Source organism: Scleropages formosus, chromosome 1 (genome assembly GCF_900964775.1).
Source record: "Scleropages formosus chromosome 1, fSclFor1.1, whole genome shotgun sequence".
NCBI lineage: Eukaryota > Metazoa > Chordata > Actinopteri > Osteoglossiformes > Osteoglossidae > Scleropages > Scleropages formosus.
Window position 1 is genome coordinate 26,292,252 of NC_041806.1, and position 14,864 is coordinate 26,307,115.

The following is a 14,864-nucleotide window of genomic DNA, read 5'->3' on the forward strand; positions in this document are numbered from 1 at the left end:
CTGAACGGAAAGACAGGAAAGCTCTTGAACGTTATTCACGAAACTCTCTCTGATACTCTTCACTTGTTCAATTTCATTCATTGAATTTGTTGAGTTTACGAAGACACCTTAACCTTGTGGTGGTGGAGAGGTGAAGATCCTGAGAAGGTGGACAGAGGAGGTCAAAAGGTGAGAAGCCAGAGGAAAAAAGTGACCTGAGAACCTAGTATAAAAAGAGCACCTCATCTATCCAGAGTGTAGTACAGGGGCACTCACTAGGGTACACACTCGCTACACACACTGTTTGAAACCGCTTGTCCCAAGGAGGGTCGCGGCGAACCGGAGCCTAACCCGGCAACGCAGGGCGCAAGGCTGGAGGGGGAGGGGACACACCCAGGACGGGACGCCAGTCCATCGCAAGACACCCCAAGCAGGACTCCAACCCCAGATCCACCAAAGAGCGGGACCCGGCCAAGCCCGCTGTGCTATCGCGCCCCCCGCCCTCGCTAAACCCTAACCTTCTTCACCCTAAACCCTTTAGGACTGATAGTCAAGGCTCATTATTAGTCACCACTACTGTTCCTGTACTGCAACATCTGCCAAGAAGAACGGAATTAATTCCCGTTCTTTTCACAAAACATCACTGTTACACTGTATCAATAACTGTATCTACTGTCAATCACAACCGACATGAGTGATGTTGGAAAAGTTCAATTTAGTGCCACTGCAGACCAGGATCTTTGGAGTGTCTCCTTATATATATCCCGTATATCCATACCTGTCTTTACTGCAGCTTTCGTAAGTGTGACACACACACAGATTGTAGATACACATGGAATATGTTCTCCCTGTGATCGCATGGCTTTCACGGCAACTGATGACTCTGAAATGCCCTCAGTGTGAGTGTGTGTGTCTGTCTCTCTCTCTCTCTCTGTGTCTCTCTGAGTGTGTGTGTGTGTGTGTTCCAAGGATATCCTGGCCCATGAGCCCTGTGTGTGGGAGGAGTCGTTCCTGTCCCGTGTCATATGTGAACGTCTCGCGCCCCACCATAAAAACACCTCTTCTTTCTTGCCCCGCGAAGCTGGTAGAAGCCAAACGGGAGACACACTGTCGCGTGCGCTGCCTTCCGGTGGTGTCTCGCGCCACCCGGAGCCTTCATGTTCGCGGGTCCGAGTCGCCGCGCTTCGCGCGCCGTGGGGACGAGGTGTGTGCCACGCGCGGTCCGTCCTTCGGTGCTCTTCCTCGTGGCCCTGTGCAGATGCGTCACCGCTGGATCCGCCGTGAGCGCGCGGAGCGAGGCGGCGCGTGAAGCGCATCTGGGTAAGAGCGTCTCCGCGCGCCAAGTGTCACCGGTTGCTATGGTGAGCGCTGGAGGGGCGCGTGCGCCGCTTCCCCACGCTCTGCAGCGCGCGCGCGGGCGTGTGTCTGTTTGAAAGTCTAATACCTTGTACTGTACTGTATTTTACTGTTGTTTTTACATGAACGGGGGCTGTCGCTCCCAAAGTTTCCCGGATAATTTCGTTTCGACTGAAACGCGCCGTACAGCACGGCGCTCACAGCTCAACCGCGTCAGCAGTCAGTCAGGCGCTGGAAAGAGGAGCGTTTGCCCTTCGCGTGCGATTACGACCTGAACGTGAACGTGAACGCGAAGCGCTCAGTTACGGTTCACCTGTGTGTCTGAACCTCTCCTAGTCCAGTCAGTGTGTCCTGCTGTTTTCTTTGGATTAACGGTGTATCGTGTTGAGGGACGGGACGAGACGAGACGAGACGAGTGCTGAACACACTGACCGACTCTGTCTCTCTCTCTCTCTCTCACACACACACACAGGGCGCGCTCTAGGAAGGAAACGGCGGTTCCCACCGGTCCTGTCCGTCCTTATTTAGGCGCAGCCTTTTGTTCGCTCAGACGGCCTTTGCTGCCAGTTGTTCTCCACCCAAAATCATTACATCCGGAGCAACTTCCAAAAACACGTCCACACGCAGCGCGTGCCGGCCGCCCCTCGCGAGGCCCCCTAGTGGCCGCCGCCGCCGCCGCGCGCTACTGCAGGCGCGTTCCGCTCGCAGCGGCCCGCGGCGACACGTGGCCTTCGCTTTCGCTCGGGTTCGCCCCTCACTCTCCTCTTGTACTTGCGCGCCGCACTCGCCAAGTCTCAAGTTTCAATTGCAAATGTTTTTTTTTTTTTTTTTTAACAGCTATTTAGTTTTTATTTCTAACAAATAAAAATTGTGCACCAGTTGAGGCTGAAGCCCATGTTCACAGGATGCGCTGACAGATGGTGACTGGGAATCGATGGCCGCAGCTCTTTACCGCACTTCCTTCTTTACAGCGGCTCGTGAATAGCCAGCCAGGGGACACGTGATTCTTGCATGGCTGTGAGTTTGTCCAAAATGACCGTCCCCCCCCCCCCCCCGGCACACACTAGGCCAGCGGCTGCATATAGAATTGATGAGGTGCAGCTCCCCCCCCTCCCAGTTAAGTCTGTTAGCAAAGGACCTATTGCTTTCGTCCCGGAAATGCAAGCGTGCGTCCGTGTGTTAACGGTTGCTCTCGTGTTCCGGTTGGCAGGTACGGAAACGCGTGCACACACTCCCGCCGACGCTGACAGCGCCTACATGTCCTCCGCTGTGACTCGGCCAGGAGAGCGGACTTTGCTTTCTGTAGCTACCAACAGCACCTTGCCGTACAGCTACGAACCGAACTCCTCCGACAGTTACGCTCGGGAAGGCGCCGTGGATGGAGTCCTACGGGATGGGAACACTTCTGCCAGCCTCGGCCCATCAGCTGCTGCGACAGACTCCCGACACGTCGCTACCCAGGATGCTCGGAGTGGCCGTTTCGAGACCGACTCCCACAATGCCACTGTCCAGGTCGCCGTCACCGACAGCGCCCTGGATACCTACGAAACTGGCCGCAGTGGCTCCATTCGCAGCACGCCGCTCGACGGCGGTAATGGGACATCTGTGTCCTCCTCCACCTCTTTGCTTTCCGAGTCGGGAAGGGAGATCACGCCGGCTCCTATGGGTCCGCCGCGCGCCACCGATGACACCGAGGGCGTTCGGCTCCCCACGGAAAGTTCAGGAAAGCACGGCTGGACAGCAGCCTCCCCCGTGTTCAGGGAAGTCACTGCAGCTGTTAACACGTCCGATGTAGAGGTGTGGTCCAGCCAGCAGTCCGTTACCTCAGCAGTGAAGCAACCGCCGAACTCCCCAGGGCTCCGGTCCACTGTGCCCACCGCCACGATGCAAGACACCCAGTTCACGAGCAAGGTCACGGTGCCGTCTCCAGCATCAACAGCTGTTCACGCCCCTTCCACAGCAGCACCCCAGACCCAGCTTACCCCCTCGACTGCGCCACAGGACCACGGGATGACCACAGGACTCCAGTCGACAACCAGGGCATCTCAGAAGATGGTCCCTTCCAGGACCGGGCAGACAGACGGAGGTGGCGTCACCGCGTCCGAGGTGCAAACGAGCAGCGCCGCGCTAGGGAGCACGGCCCGGCCCCCTCGCCTCACAGCTATGCCCTTCGCCAGCACAAGCCCTGTGAGGACAACCGTGGCGGACGCCGCGGGGAACACCGCCACCAGACGCGATCGGGTTCAAACGGCCATTGCGCAGACGCCCATCACATCCGCAGCAGAGCCTGGTACACATCATATGTCTCAGCAGTTATCAAGTAACACTGGTAACATGTTAAGGCATTTTAGAGCTCAGGGCAATTGGGAAGAGTTAGAACTTCTATGAAATATTCTATTGAGGCTGAGATATGCAGAACAAATATGAAATAAGATATTGTTTTTACATTTTTTCTCTGGCATATTAGTTTAGCTGACACTTACTACATGATTTACAGTGCAAGGATCCATGACTCCACCCATGGTGTGGAGCAGTAGAGGAGAACTGAGACTGAACGAGCCTTAAATTCATTGTCGGCCAGTCTGCTCGCCTCTGCCAGCTATACTGTCGGGGGGGTAAACGAAGTGCTGTGTGTTTTTTGATCGTGAACATCTCGCCTCACTCCTAGAGAATGCATGCAACCCGCTCACGTGCGCAAACGGAGGGACGTGTGTAAATGGTGGTGACGGAAGACGGAGATGCGTATGCCTCCCTTTGTGGACCGGTCACGACTGTACTGTGGGTAAGATACGCTTGTATTAGCTGTGCACATTTGTTTGGGAACACATTTTTAGTTGGGTCACTATGGGACAGCCAGTAGTAGTGTAGTGGTTAGAGCTACTGCCTTTGGATCCTAAGGTCGCAGGTTTGATCTCCAGCTGCAGTGCCCTTGAGCAAGGTACTTACCGTAAATTGCTCCAGTAAAATGATGTAATAATTAAGGAAATGTGTATCTTGTTAGAAAACCCTGTTAGGAATGATGAGGGCCGTCTTTTGTGTTATGGACATAGCAACGACGGTGATTCTCAGCACCATATATACCCACATAAGAGCAGGAAGGTTGCCTTGGACAATATATTTTATGTTTTCCCACAAGTTCACACTGTTTTTTTTTTTTTTCCCCCTCCAACCAGATGTGGATGAGTGTATCAGTGCACCTTGTCCAGGAGACTCCAGGTGTGAAAACACACGGGGGTCTTTCACCTGTGAGTGTCCTCTGGGCTACAGTTTAGAGAATGGCCGCACCTGCACCCAGGGTAAGACTTGAGGCACTTTGGCAGAAGCAAGAGGTGCCGACACACAGTGAAAGTGTGTGCGCTGAGGAGGTCTGGGACACTATCCAGTTGATGCACCAGGACCTGGCAGCTTTTCCATGGCATTCGACAAGAAATTCTGGCCAAAACTATGCCCTATGCTAATGCCGGCAATTAACAGCTTTAATTAGTCAAATATTAAAGAACGGTAAATGTCCATTGGATTTTTCCTCATTTTATCCTATTAGTTTACTGAATGTGCATTTTAAAATTGTAACCAAAATGCTGGCACGTAGGCTCAAGGCTGTTCTCCCAAAAAATCATTAAACCTGGTCAAACTGGGTTTGTTAAAGCCAGGATTGGCTCTGTAAGGCATAACGTATATTATCATTAACCTTTACATTTATTCATTTAGCACATCCTTTTCTGCAAAGCAATGTGCCTTAAATATGATCAACTTCAACCCTATAAGGCGGTCTCCTCTGGTTCAGAAAAGGTATTTGACAGGGTAGAACATTTTTTCTTATTTGCTGTCATGGAGAGATTTAAGATGGGTAATAACTACATTGACCAAATCAAGCCCTTGTACTGAAACCCTTTGGCAGAAGTCAGTAGAAATGTCTTTCTGTCACAGTTTCTCTCTTGGAAGAGGGTTCTGGCATGGCTCTTCCCTCTCCCCTTTGCTGTTCACACTTGTGATGGGACCTTTGACAGAAGCTATTTGGAGCAATAAGGACGTATCCGGTATAAGAGTAGGGCAGGAGGTCCATTGCATTTTTCCGTATGTTGACGTAATGATGATGTAATCTTATACCTGAGTGACCCTTGGACTGCTTTTAAGCCCTTCAGATGATTGCATTCATTGAGATTTCATATTGAGAGTGCTTTGTGTCACAACATGGATACATACTGTATATCCTGGAGTTAAAATAGTTTTTGGCTCTTTTCTGACACTTTATGGTCTGGCTTGTGAGTCTAATTAATATGACGTCACCTTCTCTTCCACAGTGAAGACATTTCTGGGTACCTTCAGGGCTTCCGCTGTGGACCTTAACTCCACGCTCTTCGGCAGTGGTGGCCTGCATGAAGTCCAGAGGGAGGTGCTGCAGCTGGTAAGGTGTTGGCACAGAATGACTGACTGCCAGATGATCGCACATCTCACCATTTCATGTGTTGACAGATAGACATGCTTAATCATGGAACTAAATTTAGTTCTATTTAGGGTTCGGGTTCTTCCCAGTGAGTCAGCCAGAGTGCTGAACAAGCGAGTGCATATATTTAACACATACAAACTGACAATAAAAAGAAAGCAAAGCCAAAATATGAAATTTTCTAACGTAGTATTCTGAAAATAAGCCAAATGGTAAATATTAAAGGAAAACAAAAAAAATGCTACAAGAGTCTGCCTGCCCCTCCTGAGCAGTCTTGTGTGTTATGGAGGACATTTGTGGGGTGTGTTTACATTTACATTTATTCATTTAGCAGAAGCTTTTGTCCAAAGCGACGTACATCTCAGCAAAAGTACAATTTATGCATTACGTTAAGAAAAAGAGACATAGCTGCAGACGTGTGACTCAAGTAAACCTAGTTTGTTACCTACCACTTGCCGCACCGAGATTCATCGTTCAAGCAGGTGCATAAAACAGACAAATCCCGATACCCACACCAATTTTTTTTTTTTTTTTCCCCCCTAAATATTATGAGATACACAAGCAAGCAAATACAATGCTAGAGGAGTGGCTGATAAAAGGCTTTATCTGGTGATGCTCATGAAGTGACGGTGCATGAACATTTACACCGTACATGAGCTGGAGAGATCTTGGGCAAAATGGGTCCGGAAAAGGTGAGGTTTCGGACCCTTCTTGAACGTAGACGGAGTTTCCGCAGTTCTGAGCGAGAGGGGAAGGTCGAGAACCTCCGTGCTTTACTTTTCGTACGCGGGACCGCCAAGCGTCCATTGCTGAGCTCTGGTTTGATTAAGAACGAGCTCTGACGGAAGCCGTAATTCATTGCTCTCGGGCAGGCAGACATGGAGCCTCATCTGGTAGAAATCGGTGTCCGGTTCCTGCCATGGCCTTCCCAGATGGCTCCTGTGACCAATCTGGAAGAGTGCCGTGGCCCACCAGGAATGTAGAGAAGGACAGAAAAAGATAATCGGTATAACCAGACAAAACAAATGAGCATGTGGACAGAAGGAGGGGAATTAAACTAAGGATCGTGTTCTTCAGAAGCGGCAGCAGTCCATGACTCTAACTTCCAACTTAATTTAAAGGAGTGACTTTTCAGCCTGCTGGTAAAGGCAATCTTTCACAAACCAAATGCTGAGTGCTCTGCCGCTTACACCTTTCAGATAGTTTGGGGACTGGAAGTAGGGTGGAATACTGCTGTATTTGCATCTACTCAAAGCTTGAAGCACTAATTCCGTACTAGACTACGTCTATTCTTCTATCTGACACTTTTCTCCAGAGTGGCTTACAGTGATTTACACATTTATACCGCAGTGATTCACACCTGTGAGCTTGAGCCTCTATACTTCCGCACCTGCTGGCCTGTACTAATACAACATCCTTCACTGTTTCTGCCTTTGCTGATTCTCACACTGTATAAATGTTTAATGCCTTTTTCATGTGACTTTTTCTTCAGGTCAATGCTTCACTGTCCAACGTGAGGGGTTACATTAGGTCGACGCTCAGTAAAAGGTAAGAATCCTTGGCTGTGCGTCACCTTTATGGAAACTGAAAGTGAAATGTTTGACTTACTCGGGTTACGATTCTACTGCCGTTCAGCACATCAGCTCGGGTTACAAATACACGGTCTGCTCACCTTATGAGTGCAGCTGCGAGCCTGTAACTCAGTTTGTTCATAAATTCTGTCACTTTTACTACTAAATCAATTTTCAAAATCTCAGTGATGGAGGGGGAAGGGGCGTGGTGGCGCAATAGCACAGTGGGTTGAACCGGGTCATGCTCTCCCGGGGGTGTGGGGTTCGAGTCCCACTTGGGGTGCCTTGCGACAGACTGGTGCTCTATTCTGGGTGTGTCCCTTCCCCCTCCAGCCTTGTGCCCTGTGTTGCTGGGTGAGGCTCCGGCTCCCCGCGACCCCGCATGGTACAAGCAGTTTCAGAAAATGTGTGTAATATAGGCATTGCTAAATTCTCTGGTTTGGTTCTATAAAAAAACTGTGATAAAGTTACGAGGAATAAAAATATTTAGACTTTTGTTACTGTCAGCTTTATTGGTGTACATAGTTTAATAATGCAAATGGTCCCCAATCAATTAATTAATTTAAGGTCTGTGATTTTCGGTCGGCGAGAGAAGCTGAGGCCGCATTTGCACTAAGCGGCTGTGTGAGAGAGAGACTTGTGGGAGCTGTGTGCCCTCGCTCTCCGTTTCCATATGACACTTTATGGTCTAGCTTGTGCACCCGTGTGTTTGTGTTCCCGTCCTCTGTTTTACACCATTGTACTTTAATTCTCTAACTATTCATTTATGTAAATGTGACGTACAGCCTCACGATAAATTTACTTAATGAAATCCTTTTTTTTTAATTTAAATTATATTCATTACTTTTCGTGAAATTTCTGTGAATAGGTTGGGCTTGCACTTAACCTATAAACCCAGTAAACCTTAAAAATGAGCAACTATAAAATAACAAATCACTCACTTTCGATAACAATCGGGGGGTCAGGAGCCTATCCTGGGCTCACTGGGCGCGAGACTTGGAAGGTGCGTGTTGGATAGGTTACAGTCCATCATGGGGTTACAATTCAGTCACACACAAGGGATAATTCAGAGTGGCTAATTCACCCGAATTGTGGGAGGAAACCAGAGCACGTGGCGCAAACCCACGCAGACATGGAAAACATGCAAACACCCACAGTCTGAGCTTGATTCGAACCTACACCAAAACAGCCTATGTAGTGTGAGTCAGCAGTACTAGCTGCTGCACCACCGTCCTGCCCCAAAGTGACATATTTTTGCGTTTAGTTATAACAAGTGGAAGTTCTCACTCTGCGTGTGCATGTGTGGCTACCCTGTAATTGACTGGCGTCCCATCCATTGTGTCCCCCCCTTAGCCTTCCTCCCGATGCCTACGGGAAAGGCTCTGCACTTCTGTGAGGCTCGCTTGGAGGAGCAATTAAGAAGATGAGTGAAAAAGAAGTTAAACATAAAATATCGCGAAATGAAAATAAAATTTTTTCTTATCGCTCCTCAAATGTAGACTTAAAAAACGGAGAGTGTGAGGTGAGGGAGGATTTCTCATCCAGGCCCATGATTTTGCGACCACGCCTGTGCGTGCGATGCTGAGGCTCCGTGGGAAGCGTCAGAAAAGCTTCGCAGATGTGATCAAATGAAAAAAAACTGAATTATTAATTGACTTATTATTTTCCAGGAATCAGCCACAAGAAAAGTTAAATAAATAAATAAATAAATGAGTGATCATTAAGTGATTAAGTGATCATTATTCGTTCTGTTTTAATGTTGCGCAACTTTTTTTCGCAACTTAGTTTTGGGGACGGAGCGCGCATCTCCGTTGTGAATACGTTCTCCATGGCTGCGGAAGTCACCGGCGAAAATGTGCTCGAGAGCATCCAGATGTTCCTGAACAACTGCAATCCTCTTGTGAGCCACTGTAGCGGAATCCTCCGGCACAAGCTCCTCTACAGAGGTACCCTTCCTTTGTCGCCACATTGCAATGATTATTCGTGCCAATATCACGTGGGTTTTATCCTTCGTGACTTAATTTGCGCTTTAACACAATACTTTTAGCGACATTAAATTGCAGTATTTGTCTTGAAAGGTGCTCTAATACTCTAAATGAGAGAGGTCGGCTCTGAACGCGGTAGTGTAGTGGTTGGAGCTGCGCCGGTAGGACACGGGTTCTGAACCCCACTTCTGCTGTAAGACCCTTCATCAAGGTCCTTGTCCAAGAAATACGGCCCCGCTTTATAAATGGGTAAGTGACTATATATTGTTTTGGAGAAAATTGTCAGCTGAAGGTATCTCTTGTCATTCTTTAAGGTTTAACAGAAAAAAAACAGGTGCTGTAGAGCTTCACACACACACACGTGGTCTGCAGCTCCTCCTTCTGCTCCCTCCTGGAGCACGACATGTAGAAGGTTCGACTGATCTGTGGATTGATCAGCGAGGATAGCGGCAGGGGCCCAAACCTGTACCGTGGTACCATGTGGCCATGGCCATGACAATAATAATAAGTACATTTAGCTGACACTTTTATCCAAAGAGCCTTCCAATGTTAGGCTACATTAACCATTTATACAGCTGGGCTTTTTTTTTCTTTTTTTTTTTTTTACTGGAGCAATTTAGTGCGCAAGGGTACTACAGCTGGAGGTGGGATTTGAACCTGCGACCTAAGGCCGTACCTCTGACCTCTACCCTGCAAGCTGCTCTTTAGTTGGCTGACACCTTGATCCATGAGGAATAACTCTATTAGGTTAAGTGAAATACATGAGAATAGAAGAGAGCTCACATGTCCTCTATGAAGTGTCGTATTCGAGAGCCCACTAGAGCAGAACTGAGCAGGACCGAGCAGAGTCCAGGAAGAGCGCAGGAGTCAGACACATATAGGGGGTCCGGGGTGAAGCGGAGCCCCCAGACAAAGAGCAATATTTTTCACGATGACTGAATTTGGCTTTTGTGAATGATCGCCGTGTGTGTGCATTGGACATGGCTTCTATTTCAATGCAAGTGAGTGCAGTTTTCATCCGTTTTTGCAGCGGAGAGTCTGTGTGCCACACTGATGACCCGGTGTGACCGCCAGAGGTCCGAATGCACCGACACTAACGGCACCATATTCTGCCAGTGCCGCTCGGGCTACTTCAAGCTCAGCACTAATGACCTGTCTTGCAGAGGTGGGTCTTATCAAGGTATAAAGGTAGTGGTAGCGCACAAAGGATGCGGGGAGGTGAGAGGTTGGGCCCAAGCTCGGGTTTTATCGGAAGCAATCGGGGCGGCGGCTGTTGTCGCGCTGACGAAGAAGAGCTGCGGTCGAGTCGCGGGTCGAAGCCGAGCTGGTGAGCTTGCTCCGTGGGGGTGAATCTGAAATCCAGGCCAAGGGTCCGAGCGCAGGTGGAAATCGGTGGAGCAGGAAGTTGTCTCAGCGGGATTCTGCGAGTGGTGCGGGTGGTGGAAGCTCTTCTGCTTCCCTTGATTTGGTGCAGGTGCCTGATCTGCTGGGGTGTGAAAGTAGTATGCGGTTCCTCTATAGAGTGGGATTTTATAAAGTATAACTTGAAAAAACAACGCTATTGCAAAGATAATGCATTTATTCCACGTGCCAAATACGCCTGTGTATTTGAAGAAGGCATTTGAATGAACATGTTGCATGTTATGGTGCTCTGGAAGTAAATAATAAAATATTGTAGCCGATAAAATTACAGGTAGGCTGTATGTAGGGGAGAGTCTTTGTCCCTCAAACACAGTAACGTTAACAAAGTAATTATTAGACCGAAGAGAATAATCCAAAAGATGTGGTCATTTATTCTTACATATCCTCTTTTTTTCTCTAGAATGTGATGATGGCTTTAAGCTGGAAAATGGAACTTGTGTTAAGTAAGTTATTTTTTTTTTTATTTATTTATTTTTTTTCCCCCCAATTTAAAAATGTTATAAAACAACAATAAAGAATCTAGAATGAGCTTAATCTCATCTCTTCAGGTGTACCTTTGGTTTTGGGGGATTCAACTGCGGAAATTGTAAGTTGAATTAAATCTTAACGCAAAATTGACCTTAATTTCTGAGTGATATTAAATATCAATACTTGAATGATAACTTTCAAAACATTAACTACTGCTTATAAAGACGAACTGTCTCTGGGTAGCACTGCGGGTGAAATTTCTCGTCGAAACATTAACGCCACGGACCCAGTCGGATGTAAAGGTCCGGAAATATTTTTGTTTTTTAAATGTCATCTTGTGTTTTTCTGTAGTTTACAAGCTCATCGCTGTAGTTGTGTCTCCAGCGGGAGGTGCTGTGCTCCTCATCATTATAATTGCCCTCATCGTTGTCTGCTGCAGGTAAGAGCGCCCCTGGGATGGGATGGGATGGGATGGGATTCACAGTTAACTAAGTGTAGCCCTTGTCCTACTGTAACCTAAGCTTTGAATGAAAGTATTTTTGAAGGTGACCTGAATAGACACTATTCCACCTGGACGTCATCGGGTAAAAGTGCAAATGAAGAGCTTTTCTATCTATGACAAGTAGCAGTACCTCACTGCATGAGCTGTATTGTTGCTCAGAGGGATAAATGGGGGGGGGGGCAGTGGGTTTGGCCGGGGCCTGCTCTGCGGTGAGTCTGGGGTTCGAGTCCTGCTTGGGGTGCCCTGTGATGGACTGGCGTCCCGCTCTGGGTGTGTCCCCTCCCCCTCCAGCCCTGCTCCCTGTGTTGCCGGGTTAGGCTCCCGCTTGCCGCAATCCTGCTTGGGACAAGTGGCTTCATACAATGTGTGTGTGGGATAAATGGGATTGACGACTTTTTGTGAAACAACACAAGTGTCACTATAGTTTTGTCTCTCCAGGAAATATTGTGTTTTTTTCCATGGCCAGAGATAGCATTACAATTACACTTTCAATGTATGTGAGCTGGGAGATTTCGTAAATGTGACATTTTCAATAAAATGTAGCCAGGCATTTGTAAGTAGTGGAAATGCAACAATTACTGGGTTTCATAACACTTTAAAAAATCTGTTTTTTTTTTTTTTTTTTCTTTTTTAACAGGAAGGGCAAAAATGACATCAACAAAATAATTTTCAAGAGTGGAGATTTTCAAATGTCTCCCTACGTAGAGTATCCGAAAAGCAACCGCGTGTCCATAGAATGGGGGAAGGAGAGCATCGAGCTGCAGGAGAACGGGAGCACCAAGAACCTCCTGCAGATGACTGATATATACTACGCGGTACGTACGCTGAAAGGATCTTCCGTGCGTTCCGTGTCTGATGGGATTCATCAAGTGCTAAAGGTGCTGCTGGTGTGTGTTCCTCTCTAGGCCTTCATCACTTCACGTGAATGGTTTCTGCAGTGAAGGGTTGTGAAACAGTATTTTTAATTTTATTTAAACGAATGCCTTTAACCAAGGCAACACGATGTAAAGATTGTTACAGCATATCAGTGCTTCTGAAAGTAATTATGACAGATTTTTCTGATTAGATCGTCATAAATCGATTGCCATTAAGGATTTTGCCGCATGAGCTGGAAACTCTATAAGTGCACAGCTTCAAAGGATTATTTGCATTGCTAATTGTTTATCAATTGTCTGTGTTGCAGCCCCCCTTGAGAAACCCAGAGATGGAGCGTCACGCCCTTTACCCGTTCTCGGGACTGCCTGGCTCTCGTCACTCTTGCATTTACCCGGTACAGTGGAACCCCTCGTTCATCAGTGATGACACGCGCAGGAGAGACTACTTCTAACAGCACTGGACGGCGAGCACACAGCACTCAGCACTTGTTGAGAAGGTCTGCCACCCAAGAAGTGATTTGGGAGACCAAACTTTCAGAAGACGGCCAAAGAATGTGAACAGCTGAGGACTTCGAAAGCACTTTTGTTCATGTTATATGAAAACAACCAAGGGCTACCTTTCAAAAGTAGGCATATTGCTGTTAATATTTAATGAGATATTTTTGGGGGCTTCTGATATTTTATGAAGCGACACTTGCTATGTGGATAAATCAAGACATTCACTGCAGACTTTAATTACTGTTAGGAAAAGTTCATAGAAAGCTGACATGAAAATCTTGTGCAATACATGGTGCATGCAGTACACCTACCACTTGGTTTGCATTATATATGTTTCCAGTAGACAAATTTTAGACATTTACAGTTGGCCTACATCTTTTAAATATTTAGTGGCCAAAATACTGAATTTGTGAGCGTGAATATATCAAGTTATAGTTTTATACAGAAATGATGTGGGAAAAATAAAGGGTCATACCCATGTCCTAAATACAGATGGTCTGCTTAGTTAATAAAATTCATAGTAGTTATTTTGGTAAAATATTCTTCTTCTGCAGCCATACAGGTAATGAAAAATTAGAAAAGTCAAGGTCAAATGTAAATCAGAAACAAAAGTTCTAAGCTCAGTGACATCCTGATGAATATATTAATGGCAAACTGACAAATGTGTTAATCATGTGTAGCACTGGTGGGTGTTTAATGGCACTGTGTTTAAAGACCTCACTTGTCAATTTATTTCTCTGTGTTTCAGTATATACCTGCAGTGTCAGTTCACACAAACCAAATCATCTGTGGCTACTGTCATTGTAAAAAGAAATGTTAATATTTCAAATAGTTTTGTAACTAGTACTATGTCGGATGACTTTTTACAATAATTATTTTAGTCTTTGTAATATGAATCTTACCTTAATTCTGGCGTTTTAGTCAGAGATACGTGCTGTAAGAACAAAAGAGCTATAGAGCTGTAGATTAAAATAATAAAATGTCTGCGGTCTCTTTTTCTTTCACCTAAAAGGTGCTACTGAATGCTGTGAAAAAAATATATTGTACAAAAACCAGATGCATGTAGAAGCTTTTTATACGAAGGTGTAAACTGTGTCTTTCATATCCAATCCTGGTAAGGGCCTTTTGTTATCTGCCCTGCTTACTGTACCCATAGTTGATTCCACATTGTCATGTTCTCCAGTTAGCAGTATTTGCTTATTAATTAATGTTTAGCTGGCACCTTTTCCCAAGCCAACTGACAACGCAACGTACACTACGTTATGACCATCTACGCATCCACAAAACAAACCAAATTAACTTACTCGCTTGAGCACATTAATGCATTGCATAGATCTTCTCTATCAATGGGTGCATCGCAGGAGCGAGTTTAGTACAGTCTATCTAGCATTATGAGTTATTAGAAAATTGCTACGTGATCATGTGACATTTACTAACATTTGGACCTTTGGCCCTTGCTCTTTTTATTTGTGGACATATGCCCAGCGTCTTGGTGTACTGTCTCAACTTGTATGCTGTTGCCATCATGTGTTGTCTGTTTGTCCATCCATCCATCCATCCAAATCATTTGTGAAGTGCAGCACTATGAACGTCCATTAATTAAATATATAACAAAAGGGTATACAGTTCAACTTGCATGTAAAATAACAAAATAACCGAAATCTAGATTTATTCTGCTCAGAATAAAGGGGGGAAAAAAGAAAAGAAAAAAAAAAAAAACAACAAATGGGTGTGAAAAATTGCAACTCTCCAATTTAACGCAGG

At 46.5% G+C, this 14,864-nt stretch overlaps 1 protein-coding gene across 3 annotated transcripts; it reads left to right on the forward strand.

Annotated features, from left to right (window-relative positions):
- The first annotated feature begins 834 nt into the window (after window positions 1–834).
- Window positions 835–14,069, forward strand: LOC108922327 (protein HEG-like). 3 transcript variants are annotated; one of them, XM_018732404.2, is made up of 14 exons: window positions 1,255–1,299; window positions 2,240–2,352; window positions 2,546–3,625; window positions 4,004–4,117; window positions 4,509–4,631; window positions 5,637–5,740; window positions 7,272–7,327; window positions 9,136–9,296; window positions 10,366–10,500; window positions 11,158–11,200; window positions 11,306–11,343; window positions 11,577–11,664; window positions 12,365–12,542; window positions 12,911–14,069. In XM_018732404.2, the coding sequence occupies exons 3-14, from the start codon at window positions 2,593–2,595 to the stop codon at window positions 13,052–13,054; spliced, it is 2,217 nt and encodes a 738-aa protein (XP_018587920.2). In that variant the 5' UTR covers window positions 1,255–1,299; window positions 2,240–2,352; window positions 2,546–2,592; the 3' UTR covers window positions 13,055–14,069. The 3 variants fall into 3 exon arrangements, with proteins under 3 accessions (XP_018587917.2, XP_018587918.2, XP_018587920.2); XM_018732401.2 differs by lacking the exon at window positions 2,240–2,352 and having other exon boundaries at window positions 835–1,299; XM_018732402.2 differs by lacking the exons at window positions 2,240–2,352; window positions 10,366–10,500 and having other exon boundaries at window positions 835–1,299.
- Window positions 14,070–14,864: the final 795 nt, after the last annotated feature.